Below are 25245 nucleotides of genomic sequence, written 5' to 3' on the forward strand. Positions count from 1 at the left end.
TATTGTTCACTGAGATACTACCACCCACTCAAATCTTCACACAGGGAGATAAAATCACCTTTCTAACATACAATATAGTTACTGGTAAATAAACTGTTGCTCAAATGAGTTTCATTGTGCACATTCCTGACACCCAGAGATATAGTAATAACTCTAAGCAATCTCTAAATATTGAAAAGAACTATGTAATAACAACAAAAAAGTCACTATTTTATGACTGCCTTACATTAAACTTAGCTGGCAGTTAGCTTTTTTCTATTTTTTACATGCTTTAAAGAAAATACATATTAAATAGCACAACATATTTATAGAATTGTCCAACTTGCATATAATACTGAAAATTAAAGCAGGAATTAAGTAGCCAAGCTCTTGATGTTTATGAATCACATACTCTGTCTCAAGAGTTATGATTATATATATACTATGCAAATTAATCCAACAAGTTTGAATGAAATGATTCTGAACATTGGTAATCAAAGGCCTAAACAACAATGCCTGATACTGAATATAAAATACAGATTTAAAAAAAACCCCAAAACACTACAGAAGAAAAAACTGCAGAATGAAAGCAGAAAGTGTTTTTTAAAAAGGTTGAAGAGATTCACATATTCAAATAAAACTTGTCACCATCCATAAAACTAGACACACTATTCACACACACACACACACACACACACACCCAGAGGTACCTGAATCAACATTTGTAAATGTATGTGGTGCTTCCGAAGGCTTTGCTTCAAATTGGACTGAAGAGTTAGTTAGTTCTGATTCTTGGTCTTTCTGCATTTTCAGTCCTTGATAAGATGTTTCATCACATATAGCATAAATGAACTTTTTTGTTTTCTTTTTCAAACTGGATATCAAACCTGCGTTCTTCAAAGCTACAGAAGTATGTTTGGTAGTGGCTGGCCAGCTGCCATTATCAACTGAACTTGTATGTAAAAAATCCTCTTTCTGTGAGCAAACAGTTTGTACTTCCAATCCACTTTTAGAGGCTTCTGGTTCTTTTTTAAAGTTTGCATCAGTCATATTGCTTGAGAAATCTGCTCTGAAAGTCTTTTCAGGTGATTCTCTTATCCTGAATACAGACTTCTTGATACCCTGAAGTGGAGAAGCTATTAGAGTAGAATCAGATAGTGCTTGCTTTCCCACAACAGTGGAATCTTCACGAGACTCAAGACACTGCCCTTCATCTCTCTTTTTTACCACTGTTTCCTCATTTAATATCTTCACTGTTTTTGATATGCTTGAAATATGCAGCAAAGAATTTTCTAAAGTAATGAAGTTGGTACCTTCTTTCTCTGTACCTATGATGTCTTCTGAATTATTTTGGTCAGAAGAAGAAATATGCAGTAGGGATGTTTTCTCCATCTGGGTTCCATTTAGACCCGAGAGGGTTAGGTGAGACCATTCAGAGGCTGAAGATGGTACAATTTCCCTGGAGATTTTGTCAGTTCCATTCCCAGGGGGCTTCTGATTTATTACATTTGAATCTAATGGATCACTGTCATTTGGCTCCATTTCAGGTACAAACAAATGTTTATTTTCTGTCATTTGCATTTTAGCTTCTTCATATTCATCAGTTTTTGTTTCATTGAAAATATTTTTCCTAGTCTTGCCAGTTTTTATTTTTTGGAGATTTCTTGTTTTATATTTAGAAACACATACTGGAAAACTATCTTCTTCAGAGATATCTGCAACTGTTTCACATACTTCATCTTCTAGGACATGTGGCATTGACTTTTCAAAATGGTCTTTGCAGCTATTTACTTTACCAAATGAATCCTCTAACATTTTCTCCAATCCTGTTAAAATATAAAGCAGAAGCATTATTAATAACGTTTTATAACACAACCATATAATTTACACTATTCTCAAACCTTTTTCATAGAAATAGTATACACTGTATAACACATAATTTAGCATTTAAAGGGTTGTCCTGAGTGCTAGGTATTTTTTGGGTAGGGAGGCACCAACCTTGCCCTGTTCTTCTGGTCAAGACTGATTCCAGTGTATTCAAAGCCTTTTATTCATACTCAATCCCTAATAACCTTTCTTTACCAGCTCTACACAACTGAAACTCACTCAATTTTACTATATATACACAATTTAATATTCTAAGATTTATCAAACTAGAAGTTCCAAATTTTGTGGCCCTACAACCGGCAATAAAGTCTCATTTTATACATACATACATACACACACACACAGATATACAATCCTATACATTTATACAGATATACACAAATACTAAGAATATGCAATATTCCAATGACCTGATCAGGTAACTTTAGGTATATCTGCAACCATACTTACTTTCTAATTAGAAAATAAGGTTTTCACATTTAGTTAATCATTAAGTCTTAATCTGCATCTCTGTGAGTTTTGAGTTATGGGTTTTCTTTTGTTTTTGTGTCACAACAGCATCTTTGAATAGCATTGTCCTAGTATGATGTTTAAACATTTTCATCTAAATCAAGTTAGTTTCTATTCTCAATACCTTCAGTAATCATGAAAGGAGAAGCAATGTGTTTTCTTTTCAAGAAAAGAGGAGCAATATTTCAATGATGTCAGTTGAAAACAGTAGTTCAATTAAACAGAAGGACTTACCATGAGTTTTAGCTTCTGTTTGATTTTTGTTTTCACTGTCTGGCCCAGAAGGGATAAACGTAATATTTTTCTTCAGACTTTCATCATGGTTAGAAGAATAGCTTTTCGAAATCTGCAAAAGTTATGTTTTTAAATCACTAGTATAAAAACTCTCACTATGCATATAGTATATTCAACTTATTCTTAAACAGAGAGACAGCAAAGTTTCATAGTAAGTCAAAGAAAATCACATACAGAAACAGGTTTAGAGACTTCCTCAAAGGCTTAGATAAATCATAAATTAGAGAATGAAAAATGCAAGATAAATAATTTTTCAAGGCATTCTGAAATTATATGCAATTGCAACAGCATAATCAATTTGTCATATTTACTTACAGCAGTACTATCATTAGGAAATACAGTTGCAGATGCTTCTTCATCTCTGACTGTAAAAAAAAAAGTTCAATTTACCTATACTGTATCATATGTCGTACATTAAAGTTCATGTAAAACTTATGTATTTTTTGGTCAGACATCGAAAGAAACATGCACTATTGGATTAAATGACACATTTGAAACAAAATTAATTGATCGAAGTATAGTAATTATAGAAAGGTCAATCAACACGGTGGGTAAGCTGTGCTCACAATTCCTTAGTACCACTGATAAAGTGGTAAGAAACTATGGTTTGCTGATCCTGACTTGAAGGTAATAGTGTCCACAAGGTAATACTTGAAGGTAATACGGTCCACAAAGGCTTGGAAAATCAGATGAAGCTGTGAGGTCATGACTTAAAAGCAAAAGCTTGTAGACTTTAGTATTTTTTTAGATAACAATATAGTTGAAAGGCATATCATACGTTAAACACTTCTAACTTTTCAACATGCTTTTACCTATATTATTTCATCTCAGCAAGAAAAGAAGAAAATTAAATGCCCAGCTAAAATGGAATCAACATGGAATGTATTTTTCCTAGAATAAAAAAAAATCCTGGTTTGTGTATAAATTAATTTGATTCCTCTAAAATATCATTTAATGCACTTGAGATTTATTTCAATCTACACTAAACAGAATAAAATTATTCTGAACTACCAACACACCTATCAAAAACAGTATTATCTAATCTGATTACTATCTAATCATCTTTTCATATTTTTCTTTGGACAGAAGCATTACAGATGATAATTTATCAACATCATCTTATATAATACATATTTGCTAGTATTACCTATGAGCACAGTAGAACTTAGTGTTGGTGGTGTGGCCAAAGAACTTGACCAAGACATATCAGGATCCACCTCGGCTCCTAAACTTTCAGAAATACGTTTTGGTGTCTGACCCTGAAAATAAAGAAAATAGTTTATTTCACAGAAGTGCACTGATGATTAAGAATATTTTTTCATTCACTTATTTTTTTCATTTTTCATTTACCGAATGCCTATGTGAATCAATCTCAAGTACAGACCTGTAAATCTGAGGGCAAACTTATGACACTGCTGTCAAATTCTCAATTACTACATAGTAAAAATAAACTAGGCAGAATATTTACCTTCATGAGCTTTGGTGTATGAAATAAACTTCCACATATCACTGGGGATAAAACAAGGGACAAAATTACTAAGCTTTATTTTTATTAAAATTTAGAGTATTTGAAAAATAAAAAGCCTTGTTTTTAATCATACCTGACTTTTCTCTTTGTGGTGTTACATGTGTACATCGTAGAATAACAGGACTAAAACAAAACAAAACAAATCCCTCAGATTATTTCAAAAGAGAACAAAAATAGCAAAAAGAAACAAAATACTAATCTTATTAAAAAAAGGACTCTCAGTCATATCAATTATTAGAATTATACTAGTTTGTAATATTTTTAGATTACTTTTTAAAAAGTAAATATCTCATGAAGAATTAAGTAACCACTAACTTATGTTTAAAATCCCCATTGAAAGTAATGTATAAAGTACTCACAAATTTTAGATGTTAGGAATTGTATATTTTGAATTTAAAAATTATACAAAGTGACTCTATAACAGCATCATATTCTCTCCAAAGATTCAAAGTACATAAATTATTTTAAACAGGATATTTCAAAGGCATTGCTTTTCATCAATATTTTTGTTACTTAAAAAATTCCATGGATACACAGGAAAACAGTGAATTCAATGTTATAAGAAAAACAAAGTAAATGTTTCTAATGTAAAAATTATTGTATTGAAGGACTCAATCTAAAAGGAAATTATTTTAAAATAGAAGATCCTCTACCAGGCTCTACAGCAAAATATTACCATGAAAATTAGATGCATCTGTATATAACAAACATCACATGTAGGAAAACGTTTCATTTAAATATTTTAATATAATGACTTCATCATACCTTTCACTAAGAGAAGAATTTGGAGGTGGGCTGGTAACATTATTTACTTGATTCATTTTCACCTTCGTCGTGCAACAACTTTTATGTTTACCACTAGCAATGTCCTTTCCTGAAACAGTGCAATAATTCAGTGAGGATGTGTATGTTCTAGATTGTGAATTTTTATTCTCTGGAAGTATTTAAAAACAGAAAGCCTCATCTACATTGGGAAGGAGAATACATGGGGAATTCAGTCAGAACTGGTTTCTCAGTTTGCTCACTCCTCTCAAAAAGGGATGTCTCAAAGGATGTCTGCCCCCATTCAACAACCATGTGACGCATACAACAAGCCCAAGGCAGTTTGAGTAATACAATTCAAGACAGAGCTTTAACCACAAGGAGTTCATAGTATAGTAGGGAAAACTGTTTGAAATGTACACAAGTGGAATACAAAATAAATGTGGCATGACTTGTCATTAAGTTACACACAGTACTATGGTATCTTGACAGGTGAGAGTAAAGGAAAAGACATTTACTGAAAACATACCAAAGTACAAAACCTGACCATATGACTCTTCTGCTGAAAACCTCTCAAGATCTTGTTTTCAAGATTGAGTTCAAACTCCATAACAAAACTCCCTAGTAACAAGGGCTTTCACAATCTGATTTAATTTTTTCAATGACATTCTTTCACAACCTAATTTTAGCCATGTCCATCCTACGTGCATATTCTGCAAGGATGTTCTCTTTCACTCTAGGCCTTTGTACAAACTGTTTCTTTCTACCTCTTTTTATTTCTCTTGACCTAGATTCTCTTTCAGGTTTCCATTTTGAAAGTTCCTCCTCCAGAAATCTTTACTGGTTCCTAAGGTGAGACTGACTGCCCCTCTGATGTGTTCCCCACAGAGTAGTTTATCATACACTGTTCCTGTTTCCCCTATTAGACTGTGTGCTCCTTGAAGTAGAGGACTTGTTTTATTTATCACTGTATCCTTAGAAACTACAATAATGCCTGATACATTATAGACACTCCACAAATACTGGCTGAATGAATTAGCAATGATAAGAAAAGTGGGTTGTAGACAGTGACACATAATACTTGTGTCTGTTCTTACTGAACACATCTACTTTCTAAGACAATAATGTTTCTAAAGCTATATGTGGCTCTATCAAATCCAATTTATAGTTTTTCAATATTCCTATTTTCTGTATCACAAATTTGGTACTTGAGGCGCTTACTATTACTCTTAAAAAATTACTTTTAAAAGTAATTGCTTTATAGCAAGAAACTAACACAACACTGTAAAGCAACTATACTCAATAAAAATTAATAATAAAAAATAATCGCTTTAATTGTTCCTATAATCTCTAACTTAGAGAAGCTTTGGGGAAAATAAGCTGCATTAGTGTTACTGAAACAAAGCAAAGACCAAGTTGAAAACTATTTGTAGCAGCCTACTCAAACACTGTGTTATATTCTCCTTTCTCAAGAAACAGGCAATACTCATAAGCCAAATGTACGTGTAAATTGCAAACGCTTCTTCAACAAGATATCCAATCTCCTTCTCTAAGAGACTTTTAGTTAAAGATACTGAAAAGTAACTAAACCTATTTTGAAATTTCACCTTTTCCCCTTTCTTTGTTTTAAGAAAGATTAAGGATCTTTCTTAAAACAAAAATCCTAATCAGAACAAACAAAAACATGGACTTAAAAAAGAAGGCAAACAATGAGATACCACTACATACCCGTAAGAATGGTGTATTTAGATTAGAACCTAAAATACAGACAACACCAAATGCTGATGAGGATGTGGAGCGAGAGAAGCTCTCATTCACTGTGGATGGGAATGCAAAATGGTGTGGCCACTTTGGAGGACAGTTTGCAGTTCTTACAAAACTAAACATACTTTTAGGATGAGATCCAGCAATTGTACTCCTAGCTGTTTACCCAAATGAATTGAAAACTCAGGTCCACACAAAATCCTGCACACGAATGTTTATAGCAGCTTTATTCATCATTGCTGAAACTTGGAAGCAACCAAGGTGTCCTTCAATAGGTAAATGGATAAACAAACTGGTACATCCACATAAAAGAGCATTATTCAGTGATAAAAAGAAATGAGCTATCAAGCCACGAAAAGACATGGAGGAACCTTACATTGCTAAGTGAAGGAAGCAACTATATGACATTCTGGAAAAGACAAAACTATAGACAGTAAAAAGATCAGTGGTTGCCAGGGGTTTAGGGGGAAGGAAGGAAGGGTTAATAGGTGCAGCACAGGGGATTTTCAGGGCAGTGAAACTATTCTGTATGATGCTGTAATGGTGGGTACATGACATTGCACATTTGCCAAAATCCACTGAACTGTACAAAGAATGAACCCTAGTGTAAACACAGGACTTTAGTTAATAATAAAGTATTGATATTGGCTCAGCAATAAAAAGAAGTGCAAAAGAATAGAAACTGTAAGAAATGAAAAGTAAATAAATAAATGAACCAGGCAAAATGAAGTTCATACCCCAATAAATATTTCCCAAATAACTTGAGGATCTCATAAATAAGACGAACGATGGTTAAGATAAACTCATGGAATCTTATGCAAGAGGAAAGACTGCTGAGAAGAAACAGCACACTGCCTCATGGAATTTAATGGATAATTTAAAAATAATATATTAGATGTTAGAACTGAACTAAGTACGTTTAAAAACAGTTTAAATCCTACTCTTACATTTCAATACTCAATTTAAAGTAAACTTAAAAGCAAAAGGTCTCAAAAGGTCTCAAGTCAACAGAATTATTTATGCAAGCTTAAAAGTTAACTCCTCTGCCGTGAGTCCACAGTGACCTTATTAATTCATTCCTATCCTTCCTTGGTTATAGAAAGACCAATCCCAGCAGGTTACAATTAGACAATAAACCACCAACTCCAGGTATATCTTTCAAGATTCAGTAGATTCAGTATAAACTGGTTTACAGAGCTTTTCCTGACCAACTAAGACAGATGGCTGTTGCCTTTACTATATCTATAACATCGTACTTTATACATGCTCCTAATATAACATATACCAACCAGTATATTTATATATTTTCTCCCCTACATGACTGAGTTCCAGAGGTCAAAAGCCATCTTATTCATGTTTGTATCCTTAATGCCAAGCAAGCTGCCAGGCAAAAAGCAAGCATGGAATATTTGTTGAATGGATGATTCCCTTTTCTGTGTCCTCTTCTACGTTTCATTTGTTAAATATTCCCTAAGGTTCTATCCTAGGCCTCATCATAATCAATTTTCTCACCATATCTGATGACTTCCTCACTTTCCAAACAGACAGTTGATTCCTATAGCTTTCTCTCCCACCTGTATTCTTTCTTTAGTTTCAGTCTTGTATTCCCAAAAGCTCTCAGGACATCTCCACCTTCACATCCCAATACTTTCTCAAACTGCAATCCAAACCTCAACCTACTTTTTTTTCATCCTTTCAAACCTTTTCCCTCTCAAACCTGCTTTTCCCCCAGTGCTTACAATTTCTACGAATGCCACCACTACATTCTTAGTCGTGCCCTACACCTGTGATTTGATCCTTTCTTTTGAATATTCCATATCTAGGCTATTGCAGGGTCCTGTAGTTTCTGCCTCCTATATCCACTTTCACTACCATTACTCTAATTCAGGTACCTGCTCCCATCACCTGGACCACTATGTGTCTCCTAATTGATCTCCCTGCCTGCAGTCTTCTCTTCCTGTAAGAATCACCCAATTAGTTTAAAATGTACATTCATGACCACCATTCCCAGAGATTCTAATTTAATAGATTCAGAAAAGTGCCTGGAATCTTCCTTTTCAATCAGCACTTCAGGAGAGTCTAACGGTCCATGCCTCACGTTTTGAAAAACACATCTCCAAAGACTGCTGCCAGATTTTTAGGCTTTCTAAGCAAAATAAATATTAATTTATTCTACAAATGCTTACTGAATACTCACTACGTATGCCATTAGGTATCCAATAATGTTTAAGAAAATCTTTGCTCATTACCTACATCCCCTTTTATATGTGCATTTTCTAATACCATGAGTTTCCTATTTCATAGCACTAATCAGAGGATAATTGCTTATGTTAAGTCTCCTTCACTGGAAGCTAAATGAGTGCAAGAGGCGATACTTCCCAGAAGCAGAGAGATAAGTCAAGATCTGAAAGATGAGTGTCAGTTAGCTAGACAAAGCATAAGAAGTAAGTAAGTAAGTACTGGGCAGAGGTAACAGTGTGTAAAGAGCCACAGAGCATGGTGGTTTCAGAAAGAAATTCAGTACAAATGAATGGAAAATTGAGGGGGGGTGGGAGGGGAATTATGGCAAGATGAGGCAAGAGTTAATGAGAGAACAGATTATAAAGGACCTTGTAAATCATATTAAGGAGTCTGGATTTTATCATGAGGGCAAAGGGAGGTAATCAAAGGTTTGAAGCAGGAAGTAGCATGATTAAATTTGCATGTGACTTCTCTGCTCAACAACCTATCAAATAAATTCAATTTCTTTAGCCTGGCATTCAATGTCTGCCTCTAATCTGCTTTTTTTAGCCTTAGGCTGTTTATTGGTCCCTTTCAAACATGCAACACTCCAAACAGTCTGAATTCCTTGCTATTAACTTCACAAACTACATATTCTTCCTCATGTTTTTCCCTCTGCCTAGAACACGCTCACTCTACTCCATCTTCAAATTTCTGAATCCATCTATTCTTCAAGGTTTAATTCAACTGAATATTCCCTAATTGCCCTCAGTATTATTTATGCTTTCTTTCTTCTTAACCCTCATTATACTTTTTGTTCTTTTGGCATGTACCACATTCAACCCTAAACTGTACTTAATCTGTGTACTGTTAATTCCTCTTACTAGAGAGTAATACTCCAAAGAAAGGAAGAGTATGTTACTTAAATCAAGCAGGTAATAAATATTTAAATGAATATATAATCTTATTACATGATAAGTTGCAAACATCTGGCACACAGGCCCGAGAAAGTGCTACCGAATCAAAAGACACTTATAGCAACTGTTAAAAAGAATCTCTGTCCTCTGTGATAGCCTGCAGAAATACAGTTTAGTTCAACATCAAAACAAGCCCTAGGTTTTTTTGTATAGGAATGACATAATTTAGCAAATCTCAGTGGGCAGGATATATTAATCTAAGGAAGGAGGAAAAGAAACATTTATCAAGTACCTACATTATTTTATTTAATCCAAACCTTGGTAGTATTTTCACATTTCCACTTTTCAGGTGGGGAAAGTGTGGCCAGAGAGGTTGAGCTGACCAACATGACATAGGTAACAACAGAGCTGGGATTTTTAACAGTAATTTGTCTGAATTACTAGTTCATGTTTTTTCTAGTCAACCACATTACATTACTTACCTGAATCTAATCTGAATTTATCTAATTCATTTAAAGGAGACTGGTACAGTGACAGAGTTAGACCTCGCTCTTTGAATATTATTGGAGTTGAAGCCAACTGATGATAAGGTTTCCTCTGTGGTGTTTTAAATGGGTTTGTTTCATAACTGCTGATTTTATATTCTGATTCTTCCAAAGGTTCAGAATTATAGGGTGGAGCTTCTGAAGAAAGTTCTTCAAACCAATTAAGGCTTATTGGTCCTAAATCTGTAAGAAAAATTAAAATCCCACCTGGGTTTTAATCAGTGACACAATAAAATCCATGAGCCAGTAAAGATTACAATTGCTTGAGATTTTGACTGTGGATTACTTTTAAGGAATACTAATTAAACAGGATCATTAATCTGTTCTCTTATCAATCTGTAGTAAGGTATAACAGAAGTTTACAAAAGTTACAAGGAGATTATTACCTATATTAGCTCTTCTAAAGTTTTCTTTCATATTCACGACTCAGAAACAAAAATCATCCATAGTAAGAATGCATTCCACAGATACAATTCAAGTAATTATCAATACTACATAAGTGGCTGTGATAAATCTATAGGTACAAGAGACATGCAGACTCACAAATTGAATGGAATAGATTCTCTGTTAAAGAGAAAGACAAAATTTCTCCTGTGATCTATCCTTAAAGTAGTGTTCTCTAAGTGTGGTCTGTGGACCACTTGAGGCGAAGGTCACTAAGACCATTTCAAGAGGTCCATAAGGTCAAAACTATTTTCATAATAATATTAGCCATCATTTGCCTTTTTCCCAACATTGACATTTACACCACTGGTGGGTAAAACTGATGACAGCTTTGCCTGAGTCAAGGCAGTGGCCACAAACTGTACTAGGAGTCACTGTATTCTTCGTCACCATGCACTTGTAAAAAAACAAAAACAAAAACAAAAAAGCGGGACTTCCCTGGCGGTCCAGTGGTTAAAACTCCATGCTCCTAATGCGGGGGCACAGGTTCCATTCCTGGTCGGGGAACTAAGATCCCACATGCCGCGTGGTGCAGCCAAAAAAACAAAAAGCAAGTTTAACTTAAAGTGTCCTTAACTAGGCAGCAAAAGTTAGTTTTATTAAAGCCTAACCCTTGGGCACATCTTTTTAATATTCTCTGTGACAAAAATGGAAGCATTCATAAAGCATTTCTGCATATTTAAGCACAAGAGTTGTTTAGAAAAAGCACTCATGTGATGAGTTGTGAGCTGAATTAGCACTTTTCATGGAAAGCCATTTTCACAAGAAAGAACGACTAAGTTATTCTGAGTTGGGTGATTTGGTAGACATTTTCTCGAAAATGAATGAAGTGGGCCTGTTACTGCAGGGAAAACAACAGTTTGTTGCCAATGATAACATGTGAGCTTTCAAATGAGAATTAGAATTTTGTTAAAAACTCTAACAGCCTCTGTGAGCTTGATGTCTTCCCAATCTTAAAAGACTTTTCTGATGAGATCAGTGAGGTAACCAATGTGATTTTTATTTATTTTATTTTATTTATTTATCTTTTGGCTGCATTGGGTCTTCGTTGCTGCGCGTTGGGCTTTCTCTAGTTGCGGCGAGCGGGGGCTACTCTTCGTTGCGGTGCAAGGGCTTCTCATTGCGGTGGCTTCTCTTGTTGCGGAGCCCGGGCTCTAGGTGCATGGGCTTCAGTAGTTGAGGCTCACTGGCTCAGTAGTTGTGGGTTGTGGGCTCTAGAGCACAGGCTCAGTAGTGTGACACACGGACTTAGTTACTCTGCGGCATGTGGGATCTTCCGGGACCAGGGCTCAAACCCGTGTCCCCTGCATTGCCAGGAGGATTCTTAACCACTGCACCACCAGGGAAGCCCTCCAATGTGATTTTTTAATAATGTCTAATGCAATGTGTAAATATATGGAATATCATTAATATTTTTCAAATAATCCACGCATGATGTTACAACATGGATAAAAGATTTATTCAAGGTACAAGAAAGACTAATTGAATTTAATGTAAGAAGAGTATGAAAAATTCATTACATGGTTTCGGATTTCACATTGTAACTTTTAAGAAACTACCACTTGCCTTAAGTTTTCGAGTAGTACCAAAGAAAAATACCCATAGTTAAGTGAAGACTACTAAAATACTTTTTTCTAATTACATTGCTGTGTGAGGTTGGGTTTTCTTCATGTACTTCTACCAAAACAACATATTGTAACAGATTAAATGCAGAAATGAGTATGAGAATCCAGCTATCTTCTATTGAGCCAGATAGTAAAGAGAACTGCAAAATTTTAAAATAATGTCACTCTTCTCGCATTTTTCTTGTAAAATAGTTATTTTTCATAAACATGTTATTCATGTTAATATGCAATGGGTTTATTTTTATTAATTAAATTAATATTTTTTTAAGTTCTTAGTTTTAATTTCTAATGTGGTAACCTACATAAACAAAGGCTCTTGGTCCTCAATCATTTTAAGAGTGTAAGGAGAACTGAGACCAAAAAGTTTGACAACTTCTGCTATAACGTTACCAGTGCTTCTGATTTGCTAGAAGTTCTCTGCTTTAAAAACAATTCTGCTAATCAAGGGGTCAGTCTCCTCTTTATCCACTACAGGTTTTATATTTATCATTTGTTTAACAGTAAATGATTATTTTCCTGATTTATGACTCCATAAAGCACAGTTTATAGTATAAACAAAAACATGAAGTACTGAATTTTTTCAGCAAGCATGCATAATTACACATTTTTCTGAAAACATTTTTCTCAATGTAAACGATCAATTTATATAAAATCTGTCAATACCTGCTTTGTTGCATCGCGTCTTAAAAATTTCAAAAAACGTTGGCCTCTCTTTGCATCCAATCGGCATTTTTATCTACAATGTTATTCTAACGTTTGGTAACGGAGTCTGCAAAAGAGAACACCAAAATACACTTCACAGGGATGCAGTCCTTCTTAAGTGACTCTGAGGTAAAAGCGGAAGCGGGTAAACCTGCCTAAAGTTACAATGCTTATTTACCTCGGTCCCACTCGGGAAAAGAATCGAACTCACAGCGATGAAGAGAGCATTGTATATCTGTGCCGTCCAATAGAGCAGCCATTGGCCACATTCAGCATTTGAAATGTGGCAAGTCTGACTCAAGAACAGAATTTTTAATATTATTTACTCTTTATTAAATTAACTAGTCACGTGTGGCTAGTGGCTGCGCAGTTAGCGAGGGCCATTAGATCAACACCGTTTGACAATTCCCAATCAGTAAATCTTCGTTAACACAGCAGTTACCCGGGGACTAAGGCAGATACAGTGGGCCACAGGCTCTAGGACATTTTCCAAGATAGCAATATTCCGTGAAAGTAACTTCATCGTGATTCCAATTAAGGAAACTTCAGCTGGAGACGTCTGGGACAAGCGGCGCCCAAAGCTGGGCAATGGAGTCCCGGGGAAGGGGCGCCCTCGAGCCCCGAGGAGCGGGTCCCTTCTCCCCGTCGGGGCGGGGTGGGCAGGGACCAGTAAGGGCCCGAGGCCCGGATCCCACCCGGGCACCGGAGGCACTCCCCGCCGCCCGTCTCCACCCCTGCGAATACTAACCGCCTTCAGAGGTGCAGCTGTTTTTGTCCAGAGTAGGCTGACAAAACGTGCGCCGGCACTCAAATCAGAAATCTGACCCCGCAGGCTCCGTTTCGCCGCGACCCACCGACCCAGACAACACACACGACGCGGAGCCGTAACAGTCCCACCTCCGCCCAGCGGGTTTCAGACTCTCGCTCCAAAAGCCCGCTCACGGGATACGTCACGCGATGACGCCATGACGCTGCATGCAGCGCGCGCGCGCCACCCGGAAGTCAGACTCGGGCCGCGTCGCCGCCGCCTCCAGTTGTGGCCAAAGCGAATACTTGTTCGGCTGCCTGACAGTCAGTTCTGAGCCGCTAAAGAGGGAGCTGAGGTGCCCGTTCTCTTCTCCTGAGCCTTCAGACTACTAGGCCGCGCTGCTCGGAGGCACCACGCCCTATGTATACTCGCCGCCTCCTCCCCCTTCGCTCCATGTCACGTTTGGGTGGTCCCCCTCGAATGCGGCCTGGGGTCTGTGAAAAGTCTCTGTTTTGTCCTAAAAGCGGGCGTCCCCCAAAGTGGGCAGACGTTAGAAAACCCCAGAGTGGTCCGTGGCTGTGGATAACTCCCTTCCCGGCTGAGTGCTCGCTAAAGAGTGGAAGAGGCTGAGATTTGAAGCCAGAGGACATTGGTTCTAGTCCGCGTGTTGCTCTTGGGCAGCAGGATTTCAGAACCTCTGAGCCAGTTTCCCTGCTTGAAAAAGTGTGAAACCCACCTCAGGCCTCCTGCAGTGTTAGGCACTTCCCTCTGCAGGCTTCCGTAGTATCCCTGACGTTCCTAGGGTACCAAACAACTGTTTTGTGCCTAACTTCCCCTCCAAACTGCCCTGGAAGACAGCAGTCTCATCATTCACGGGGTCTGTGATATGCCTAGCACAAGGCTTAATTCAGGTTTATTGTAGTACCTAGGAAGCCTTCAGCTGGATTCTGGAGCTGAGAGGGGCTCATGGGCCTTGCTGCTTTGCGAAGGCTCTTGAGCAGTAAACAGTGGAAGCAACCGTGGATTTGAAGAAGAGTGGCCTCTACTTGGTACCTGAGGTGTCATTTTAGTTTGATCATAATCCTTTGCTGTAGTAGGAAGCCTTACCTGTACAGACAGATAGCAAAGCTTATGATCATCTAGGCCTAAACAGCAAAGAAACATGGGCCTGGGATCCTTACCCAATAACAGCTAACACTTAATGAACATCTATGAGTTATTCTGCTTTGTGCTTTATAAAGGATATCACGTTTACTCTTACCATAATCCTATAAATTGGTTAGTATTGTCAGATGGGGAATCTGAGTTATCTAGTTAAGTAAGTTGAGTGATAAACAAGGCCCAGGTTTCAGTTCAAGTCTGTGTAACTTCAGATACTTAACTATCCTGTGATTGTCTGCATTTAACCTCTAAATCTGAACAATTTGCTGCTTTTCACCTTTTTTGGGGGGCGGGTCCACTAGAGTGGACTATTGGTATGTCATACAACCCTCTGAAATATATTTTTTCACTATATACACTGTTCCTCCCCCCTCCCCCCCCACACTCTGCCCGTAACTTTATGCTCCTTGCTCCTGTAGTACCAGGTTTTTTACATTCTTTAGCTCTGCCATAATATACTTTCTTATACTCACTCTTACAGTGCGGCAGCTCAAATAATTTACTGCTCGTATTAGAGGTACAGTATCTTTTAAAACAGGGTCTTTAAAATGGTAAGTCACTGTGGGAATAGTGAATTAATGAATTGCTAATTAAAACGTGTGTGAATAAGAAGGTAAATGAAAAACAGCTTTGAAAAAAGATTCAGGAGCAGTGAATTGAAGAGACAGAAAAAAGCAATTAGGGATGAGGTGGCAATTAGACCTCAGTAGGTAGGGAGATCGCCTTCCCTCCTCCAATTAGGGTAATAGGAAGCAGCACCCATCAGAATCAGAAATAAATGGAGAAGGTTGGGAAGAACCTGAACCAACTTGATCTGGAGAAAGAGGGGGCGGATGAAGGTGGAAGGCAAAACAAGGACACAAACAAACTGCCCCAGGATATTGCGCTGCGCCTGGGCGCACGGCGGCCGGATGGAGCGCTTGGTCCGTGTGCCCTACAGCTTGTACCCGGGCTATGGGAACATGCTGCCTTTGGGCCAGCCTGGACTTTCTGAGCACAAACAGCCCGACTGGAGACACAACAACGGTCCCCCCGCTTTCCTGGCCAGGCCGGGGCTGCTGGTGCCCTCCAACGCCTCCGAGTACTGCGTGGACCCTTACAAGAGGGCCCAGCTTAAGGCCATTCTCTCCCAGATGAACCCCCGCCTGAGCCTGCGTCTGTGCAAGGCCGACACCAAGGAGGTGGGCGTGCAGGTGAACCCCCGGGTGGACAAGTCCGTGCAATGCTCACTGGGGCCTCGCACCTTGCACAGCCGCTCCCCCTGGGGCAGCACGGGGCACAAGGCGCCCCTGTCAGCCTGGGGAGTCTATTCGCCAGTGATGGGCCGCAGGGGCCTGGTGCGGCTGCAGAAGGATGGGGAAGACGAGGAGAGGAAGGCGCTTTCGGGTCCTCCTGAGGCGAGCCAGCCGCCGCCGCTGCCGCCACCAACACCAAGGTTGGAAGAGGACCAGCGGGAGGAACTCCGGCAACAGGAAGAGTTGGGGGAGGAAGATGCCTCAAGTCCCCGGGAAAGGAAGAGCAAGCAAGCTCAGGGAGACGCCACCGAGCCTCTCCGGAAGCCCAACTTCCAGGTGAGCTTTCTCTTCCCTCGCCTCAGCCCTCTCTTTCCTTTTTTTCCATTTCTGGTGCAACGAGAGCAGAATCTTCTCTGCAAACATATATTTTACATGTCCTATGTGTGTGTGTTTAATTTTTTGGTAAAATGGGGTGCCAACTTTAAGCCTATGAAAACCCAAAGTTTGGGGACCATAGCTATTGGAAATGAGACAAAGAAGGGTTTCAGGTTTGTGAAATCTGTGATCAGATCTTCGTTTTGTGCAGGTGGTGCTAATGGCCTTGGGGAAAATAGATTGGAAAAGCGTGAGAGCAGCTAGAAGCGTCCCAGAGTAATCAATCCTTGAGAGCTGAGTTCACGTAGTGACCTTGAGAATAGCTATGAATGAGATTAAGGAGGCTTCTTGTTGTTTCTTATACAAAGCCACAAGGATAGAAGGATCTGGCTTTTTATCCGCACCCCCCCTCCCCACCACCCCAAGATAGTAAAGGACTTTTCCTCCTTATTTGCAGTTTTTAGAACCAAAATATGGCTATTTTCACTGTAAAGATTGTAAGACCAGATGGGAGAGTGCTTATGTGTGGTGCATTTCTGGAACTAATAAGGTAAGTAAAAGTGAGTGGGACAAGGGAGAGCATGGGCGGGCACAGGTGCTACATGGAGGAAGAACATGTTTCCTAATGGAGCATGACTAGAATGCTGTCTTGGTCATGTTGGCAGCCTCCGTGCCAGGCACATAACAGGTGTTCAGTAAATGTTTGGATTGAACTGAATTGGGCTGTCCACAAGAGCTCTTGAGCTCCTGAACCCTGGTGTTATATTTGGTTTGGTAGTTGCACCAGACAAAATGTCAGGTTATTTAAATGAACTTGTATACATTGGGACTTGCTATAATCTTTTTTTTTTTTTTTTTTTTTGTATGCGGGCCTCTCACTGTTGTGGCCTCTCCCATTGTGGAGCACAGGCTCCGAACGCGCAGGCTCAGCGGCCATGGCTCACGGGCCCAGCCGCTCCGCGGCATGTGGGATCTTCCCGGACCGGGGCACAAACCCATGTCCCCTGCATCGGCAGGCGGACTCTCAACCACTGTGCCACCGGGGAAGCCCTATAATCATTTTTTATTTGGTATATTGTAACAAGTTTGGGCCTTAGCTCTAGAAAATTTCCACTGTCTGTCCACAAGGTGGGGCAATGAGAGAAATAATTTATTGTAAAGATTAACCTTGAGAGACTTGGTTATTTAGGCTCCCCGCCTTAATTTGAATTAGTTGTCAACATATTTAGGCTGGGAAAGATTCCACATTTTGCATTTCCAGATTTTCCTGAACCGTCAGACTCTGGTCATTAAACACTCTCAGTTTGAGAGCAGTAGGCTGGACTTGAGCATCTTCTGTCTCCTTTCACTGGGCATGTGGCCTTTATTTCACAGCAGTCTGCATCTGGTGTCTCTCATTCACCTCTACAAGCATTTGAGTTTGAGGCCCCTGTGCTGTTGCATTTTAGATACTGCTTTTCCTTCTTAAGGACTGTAGAGGGAGAGGGTAAGGAGGCATGCTACCACCTGAATGAAAACTTGGTTGTTGTTGTTGTTTTTTTTAACCTAGCCATTTACTAGAACCTGGAGGCGAATAGATTTTTAAACTAAACTAAAATTACTTTCCTTCTCTTGCTAGAAAAGAAACAGTGGGTTTAATTCAAACACTGGTGACACTAGGAAAAAAAGAACAAGACATAGAACTCATCCTGGAGAAATTTATTGATAGGAGTGACGCAGACAAAATGAGATTTGGTGGTATATGCATTGGCACCCGTGGCATGGAAGTGGTACAGAAATGATACAGGAGGGGGACGATTAACCCTGTCAGAGGGAAGGCATCTTGATGTCCAAGCAGGATTTTAAAGGTTTATAAATAGGAGTTCACCAAGTGAGGAAGGGAGAGAAAGTGCACAAGAAAATGCACAAAGCCTGGAAACCACGTGTGTTGGTGGGTAACTATAAGTAATTTAAATTTCAAATTGAGAAATACTGAAAAAAATGAAAAAGTAGGGGCAAATAGACCAGGACAGAAGGAGCAAGTCAAGGGTTCTGCCTGCACAATGAATAAAGTTATCATAGCTACTTCTCACTGAAGACTTTTACTGTGGTACTTTGTGTACATTATTGGGTAGTTGTCAGAATTATAGAAAAAGGAAGTGGTATTGTCTCAATTTTACAGGTAAGGAAAATGAGGTTTAATAAGAAAAAGTGACTGATAGCACTAGAAGAGCTTAAGACTTCAGCATAGAGGTTGGGCAAAAGCAAGCTGCAAGGTGAAGGAATGGATTACTTAAATTAAGATATGGGAGCCTAGAGTACCTATAAACTTGTATAAAAGACAAATTTCTCTTTAGGTTTATTTCAAACAACTCTGTTGCAAATGCCAAAAGAGTTTTAACCCTTATCGAGTAGAAGCAATCCAATGCCAGGTAAGCAAATAGAATATTTCCATCGTATCTATAATGTTTTCATTCTTAAGCATGAAGCTTCTGTGGCAAAATGTTAGGATTTGATAGACTTAGATATCTGTACAGGAGTGTTAGGTTTTCTGTATGTTTGAATTTTTACAATATTTTAGAAAAAGCATTAATTCTAGGTTTTTTTTGGGGGGGGGGAAGGGGAAGATTTACTCTTAAGTTGCCTTATGTGGTGTGTTTATGTATGTGGTGTGTTTTTCCTCAAACACCCTGTGTATAGTCTGCATGTAATAATTTAACAGGTAACCTTTATTAAGCTTTTACTATGTGCCAAACTTGAGGCCAAGTGCTTTTCATTATCTCCTGTAATCTAACCTTTGAGGTAGATGTTATTCCCATGATACAGACCAGAAAGCTAAAGTTCAATAAGAAAATAACTTGCCCAAGGTTGGACAGATAGTATTAGAGTTGTGATCAGATTCCATGGTGTCCCCAAGGTCTAGGATGTCACAGAATTCGATTAGCTCTTACATAAAACAGCTTGCAGGAGACATCTCTTGAAGCTTTTCAGAAAAGTGTGACATAGTTGATTTTCATAATCAAGAATTTTTTTTAACCTAAATCCTTCACTTACTTAACATTTTTATACTACTAAGAAATTAATAACTTAAAAAACTAGTCTAATCGTTTATAAATGATTTATCTTTAGATTTTCTAGTCTGACATTCTCATTTAGTCTGTTTACTATAATTACTTTGGATTTAAATATATTTTCTTACTATTATACTCCTTTTTCTTGTGTTCACTTGAATTGATTTTTTAAAACCTCCCCCATTATCTTGGCAGTTATTCATTCTTTAATGTTCTTCTTTAATGTTCATCATACAGCATGATTCTTTAACAACTTATGTAGACGTTGATAAGTCAATCTCACCTCTCCTTGACAATGCAGTGACCTTAGGTCACACTAATTCCTTATCACTTCATCCAAACTTCTTTGCTGCTATTGTTGTATGTTATTTTTAAACTTTAAAAGACATTATTTGTTATAGTCATAATTAATTTAGCTTTAGCTACATATTTACCCTTTCTGCTGCTCTCAGATCCTTTTTGTATCTGGGACCACTTTCCTTATACCTGAAGAACACATTTTAATATTTCCTGTAATGCAGATCTGAAGGTGACACATTTTATTTTGTCTAGATAGCTTTTTTAAAGGATATTTTTGCTGAATATAAAATTTTTAGGTTGGCAGTAGTTTCTTTCTGCCCCTTAAGGATCTGACCTTCATTGTTTCTGTAAAGTTGGCTATTGGTCTTATTGCAGCTCCTTTGAAGTAATATATCTCACTTTCTCACCTTCTTAAGTCTGTTTGCTTTTAAGATATTTCTCTCTGCTTTGGTTTTCAACAGTTTTACAATTTATGCCCAATTGTAGTTTCTTTGTATTTATCCTGCTTACAATTCATAGTGTTTCTTGAATCTGTAGCTTGAAGACTTTTATCACTCTTGGAAAATTATCAGCCATTATCTTTAAAAATATTACTTCCACCTCCATTCTCTTTCTTCTAATTACTCATATTAGACCTTTCACCATATCCCTTATCTCTTTTATGCTCTTTTCTGTATTTCCTAAGCTTTTGTCTCTCTTTGCTTCCGTTTGGATAGCAACTACTAAACTATCTTCCATTTCTCTAATTTTTCCTTCTGCTCTTTCCAATCTGCTGTCAAACCTACCTATTCAGTTATAGATTTCAGTTACTGTGTTTTTCAGTACTAGAATTTTTATGTCTTTTTAAGTGACGTCCAGTTCTTTGTTGGAAATATCAGTCTCATCTCTTTGAACATATTAAGCATCATTTTCTTAAAATCCGTACCATAAAACTCCATTAATTTAATCCTCTATGGTTCTGTTGCTATCCTCTTCACGTTCCTTGGTTTTCGAGTATGTCGTTCTGTCTCCTTATATACCTGGTTACTTTTGAGTGCTATATATTGTATATGAAAAATTATAGTGATAATTCGAGGCCTAGGATAGTATTGTTTTTCACAGAAGACTTGTTTGCTTCTGTTGGGCAGATGGGGACACTAGCAATTTCAGATTACTATTTTCCAATCAGGGTTGAGCTGTTTTGAAACTGGGCTTCAGCAGTTGAAGGCTGGTCAATTTTGGGTTCATTCTTATTCTTAGGGTGTAGCCTTTCAGGGCCCTTCAGGGTCCCAGCACAAAACCTGAATTGTTTACCAGGTCTCTCCTACTTTGACATATTTAAGATTATCCCTCAGCCTCATCAACTTGTTAAACTCATTTTCAGCTTCCTGTTGTCTTTCACCTCTTACAGAATTGCCTTTAGAGAGAAAATAGTCCCAAATGTCAGGCTCATCTCTGTGTCTGGGCTTCCTCCTCTGATACTTTGGTATCTCTCCAGTGCCTTCAGGTAGTTCTTGTTTTTAATTATTATCTTCTCTGCTCAGCTTTTCTTGTTGTCCTAAGTAGGAGATTTGGTCAAAACTACCTAATCCACCATTACTAAAACCAGAAACCTACCTTTAGACTAAATCCTGATTTTTTTTTTAACTAAAAAAATTTGTTTTGAATTAAGCCTTTTCTTCCTTATAAAGGTGATGTGAGGATTAAGTGAATTTATATAAAGTGCTTGGAGCAGTACCTAGAGTAAACAACATGTGAGTATTGCTATTAGAATTTTCTTGAGGATGCATACTCATCAACGGGAGAGTGGAAGATGTAAGTGCAGTACAACATTTGATAAATCATATCTGAGACACTCATTTGGAAAATAAAAATGCCTATTTTCACAATATAAAAGGTAAAGCTTTACTTATTCTTTTTGGCTATGGACATATGCAGAAAATTGAGCAGTGATTTATAAATTTTCAGAGATTAGCAGGGTTGGGAAGGTGGACCAGGGTAGTATACCAGTCTCCATGGGGTGTGTTTTTTATTTATCAGAAGACAGAATAGGATAATGGTTAAAAATTCTTCAAATTCCAGCAGAGATTAGGCATGACTGGAAGGAAAATATTTAGCTTCCTCTAGAACACCCCTCCCTACAGTTGTGACAAGCAAAAATCTCTCCAGATATTTCCAAATGTCTGCTGGTAGGTAAAATACTACTAGTTGAGAATCACTGCTCTAGTATTTTTTAAATGTTCCAGTCTAGGTAATCAAATCACTTAATACCCACTGCTCACTCCCACCTGGCTACAAATGTAGAGACCTATATAATGAAGAGACTCTACAAAACTCTAACTTTTAAACCTTTTCTCTTGTATCTTCTGGACTGGCTTATCAATGTTCTCTTAAATATCGTCTGATCATTCATTTTGAAAAATGCATTTAGTGGGCTGTGAGTGGTTTTGTACAACTTGGTCTTGGACTTCTCATAGGATTCAAAGGAGGAGAAAGATATCGGGGATAGGGGTGGTGGGGAAAAGTATTTTCATTTGAAGACTACATTTGAAGAACTAATTTGATCATTTAGTCCCCAAACTGTTGCTTCTTTTCAAAAGACCTGTTCAAAGTCTCGTTGTTCCTGTCTTCAAAAGAAAAGACACATCGATCTAAGGAGGCCTCATCGGCAGGAGCTGTGTGGCCGCTGCAAAGACAAGAGATTCTCCTGTGGCAATATTTACAGCTTTAAATGCATCATGTGACAGGCAGCATGCTTCATACGGGACACCTGAACTCTTCTTGTAATTTACTGTAGAGTTCCTCTTTTGCACCTTGGCTCTGACCTGGTATTGGAAAATGGTTTAGGCTTTTGTACTTTTTGTAGGTGGTATGACAATTGTCGATGTGAATAGAATAAAATAAATGCATGTAAAATAGACCATGAAGACACATTAATTGGTGATCCGGGGTAAAAACATCACTAAAACATTGGGAAAATGGTAGATCCTATCACTAATATGAATGGAACAATGAAGAGGAACAACAGTCATTCATTTGACAAACTTGTACACTGGGTGTTCTAAGTGCTAGGAATATAGAGACGATCAGGAGCAAGGTCCTTGCCTTCAAGTGTACCTAATCATTATAGCAAATGCTTAAATAGTACTTAGTATATGTCAGGCATTGATGTTACTCATCACAGCACTCTTATTATACTCTTTTAACAGATGAGGAGAGAGAGCCACAGGGAGGTTACAGGGTAAAGCCAGAATTTGAACCTAGGTAGACTAGTCCATTCTCCATGGCTTTAGATTTACTTAGATTTTTTTCTTAGATTCAGATGTGTTAAGTGCAATGAAGGAAACGGGGCTATAATAGAGTGACTCTTTTATAAAGAGTTGTTGAAAAGAGGTGACATGAGAATTGAGACCTGCCGGATGAGGGAGGAGCTGGGAGAAAGGAAGCTGAATTTGATCCAACAGAACAGCAAGAACAAAGACCCTGGGGGTGGGCTGGGACATGTACTTGGTATGTTTGAGGAACAAGAGCCCCTGAGGCTCAAGTCAGGCATAGGCTGGAGAAGGCAGGGCTCAGGTCAAGCATATGGCAGCCCATGAAAGGGTTTAAACAAGGCACTGACAACAGATTCTTTCTATAAAAAACTTATTGCTATGAGAGAATACCAGGTAGAGTGGAAGGAGGGAGACCAGTTAGGAGATTAATGAATGCACGAGCAAAATGATGGCTTGGAAAAGAGTGGGTGGCCATGGAGATAGAAATACATGAATTCCAGATAGTGTTTGAAAATGTAATGCACAGGATTAGGAGTGGGTGATGGTGAAATAAATGATGACTCTTAGATTTCTTTGAGCTCTGGGTTGGATGGAACTGAGAGGTATAACAGGAACATTCTGGACTCAAATTACCTAACTTCAAATCCTCGGTGTGATACTTAGGAGATGTATGATTGTGGGCAAGTTACTTATGCCCTCTCTCTCAATTACTCTTCTGTAAAATGGGGACAATAATAGGAACTGTCTCTTGGTGGTGGTGATGTGAGGACTAAAGCAGCTGTTACATGTTAAGCACTTAGGTTACTACCTGTAACAGGTATTCAGTAAACTTAGCTGTCCTTTTTTGGTGGGGCTATATAATGAGATGGGAGAAGGCTTCTGTTTTCAACATTAACTTTGAAATATTTGAAACTCCACACAAATGGAGACGTCATGTAGGCTGTTGTTTATATGAATCTGGAATTTAGGAAGGAGGTAAGAGCTACAGAGAGAGAGATTTGGAGATTAAAAAATCTGTAGTCACTACCAAATGTAAAATAGACAGCTAGTGGAAAGCAACTGCATAGCACAGGGAGATCAGCTTGGTGCTTTGTGACCATCTGGAGGGGTGGTATAGGGAGGGTGGGAGGGAGATGCAAGAGGGAGGAGATATGGGGATATATGTATACATATAGCTGATTCACTTCATTATACAGAAGAAACTAACACAACATTGTAAAGCAATTATACTCCAATAAAGATGTAAAAAAAAAAAATCCATAGTACTGGGAATTCCTTGGCGATCCAATGGTTAGGACTCTGCATTTCCACTGCAGTGGGCCTGGGTTCCATCCCTGGTTGCGGAACTAAGATCCCGCAAGCCGAGCAGGGTGGCCAAAAAAAAAAAGTGTGTGTGTGTTTGTGTGTGTATATATATATATATATATATAATTATAAAATTTTAAACTGTGAGCCTGGATGGTGTCACCTAGTAGGAGAGTATAGCACAGGGCCCTGGGGCACAGCAACATTTAGAACAACGATTCTAAAACTTTAATGTCCCAGGAATTACCTGGTGATCTTTTTTGCTTTTTTAATTAAATGAGTCATTTAATTAGATTTCAACTATTATTAATAACTCTTTACCCTGTGTTCCCTACCATAAGTTGACTCTGTTTTTAGCTTAACTTATCTTGTCCTCCCTCTGTGTTGGGTTTTAAGTTAGAACTTTTATGGTAATTATTATGGCACTGCCAGTTCTACTGACCTATGATGTGCTTTTCCCAAAGCCTCTGATATTCAGCTTGTATCCAGATTGCCATTTTTATTTTTATTTGTAATTTTAATTTTATATTCAGTATAGTTGATTTACAGTGTTGTGTTAGTTTCAGATATACAGCAAAGTGATTCAGTTATATATATATCCATTCTTTTTCAGATTCTTTTTCCTTATAGGTTATTACAG

The 25245-nt window shown here is 38.1% G+C and overlaps 2 protein-coding genes across 2 annotated transcripts in view; one reads left to right on the forward strand and one right to left on the reverse strand.

Annotated features, from left to right (window-relative positions):
• BRCA2 (BRCA2 DNA repair associated) overlaps positions 1-13244 on the reverse strand; it is a 55112-nt gene extending 41868 nt beyond the window's left edge. Inside the window, exons 1-9 of the mRNA XM_029209784.1 lie at positions 13139-13244; positions 10344-10589; positions 4964-5072; positions 4272-4321; positions 4139-4179; positions 3818-3929; positions 2986-3035; positions 2611-2722; positions 690-1805 (exon numbers count right to left, since the gene is read on the reverse strand). Coding sequence (XP_029065617.1) covers positions 690-1805; positions 2611-2722; positions 2986-3035; positions 3818-3929; positions 4139-4179; positions 4272-4321; positions 4964-5072; positions 10344-10589; positions 13139-13205 — 1903 coding nt within the window. The 5' untranslated portion in view covers positions 13206-13244. The remainder of the gene's footprint in view (positions 1-689; positions 1806-2610; positions 2723-2985; positions 3036-3817; positions 3930-4138; positions 4180-4271; positions 4322-4963; positions 5073-10343; positions 10590-13138) is intronic.
• A 2653-nt stretch (positions 13245-15897) lies between these two features.
• Positions 15898-22945, forward strand: ZAR1L (zygote arrest 1 like). The gene is made up of 4 exons (XM_029210490.1): positions 15898-16657; positions 17154-17246; positions 19033-19107; positions 22626-22945. The coding sequence occupies exons 1-4, from the start codon at positions 15920-15922 to the stop codon at positions 22767-22769; spliced, it is 1050 nt and encodes a 349-aa protein (XP_029066323.1). The 5' UTR covers positions 15898-15919; the 3' UTR covers positions 22770-22945.
• The last annotated feature ends 2300 nt before the right edge of the window (positions 22946-25245 follow it).

The sequence above is a fragment of the Monodon monoceros genome, unplaced genomic scaffold (genome assembly GCF_005190385.1).
Source record: "Monodon monoceros isolate NGI ecotype Baffin Bay Population unplaced genomic scaffold, NGI_Narwhal_1 Super_Scaffold_8, whole genome shotgun sequence".
Taxonomy (NCBI): domain Eukaryota; kingdom Metazoa; phylum Chordata; class Mammalia; order Artiodactyla; family Monodontidae; genus Monodon; species Monodon monoceros.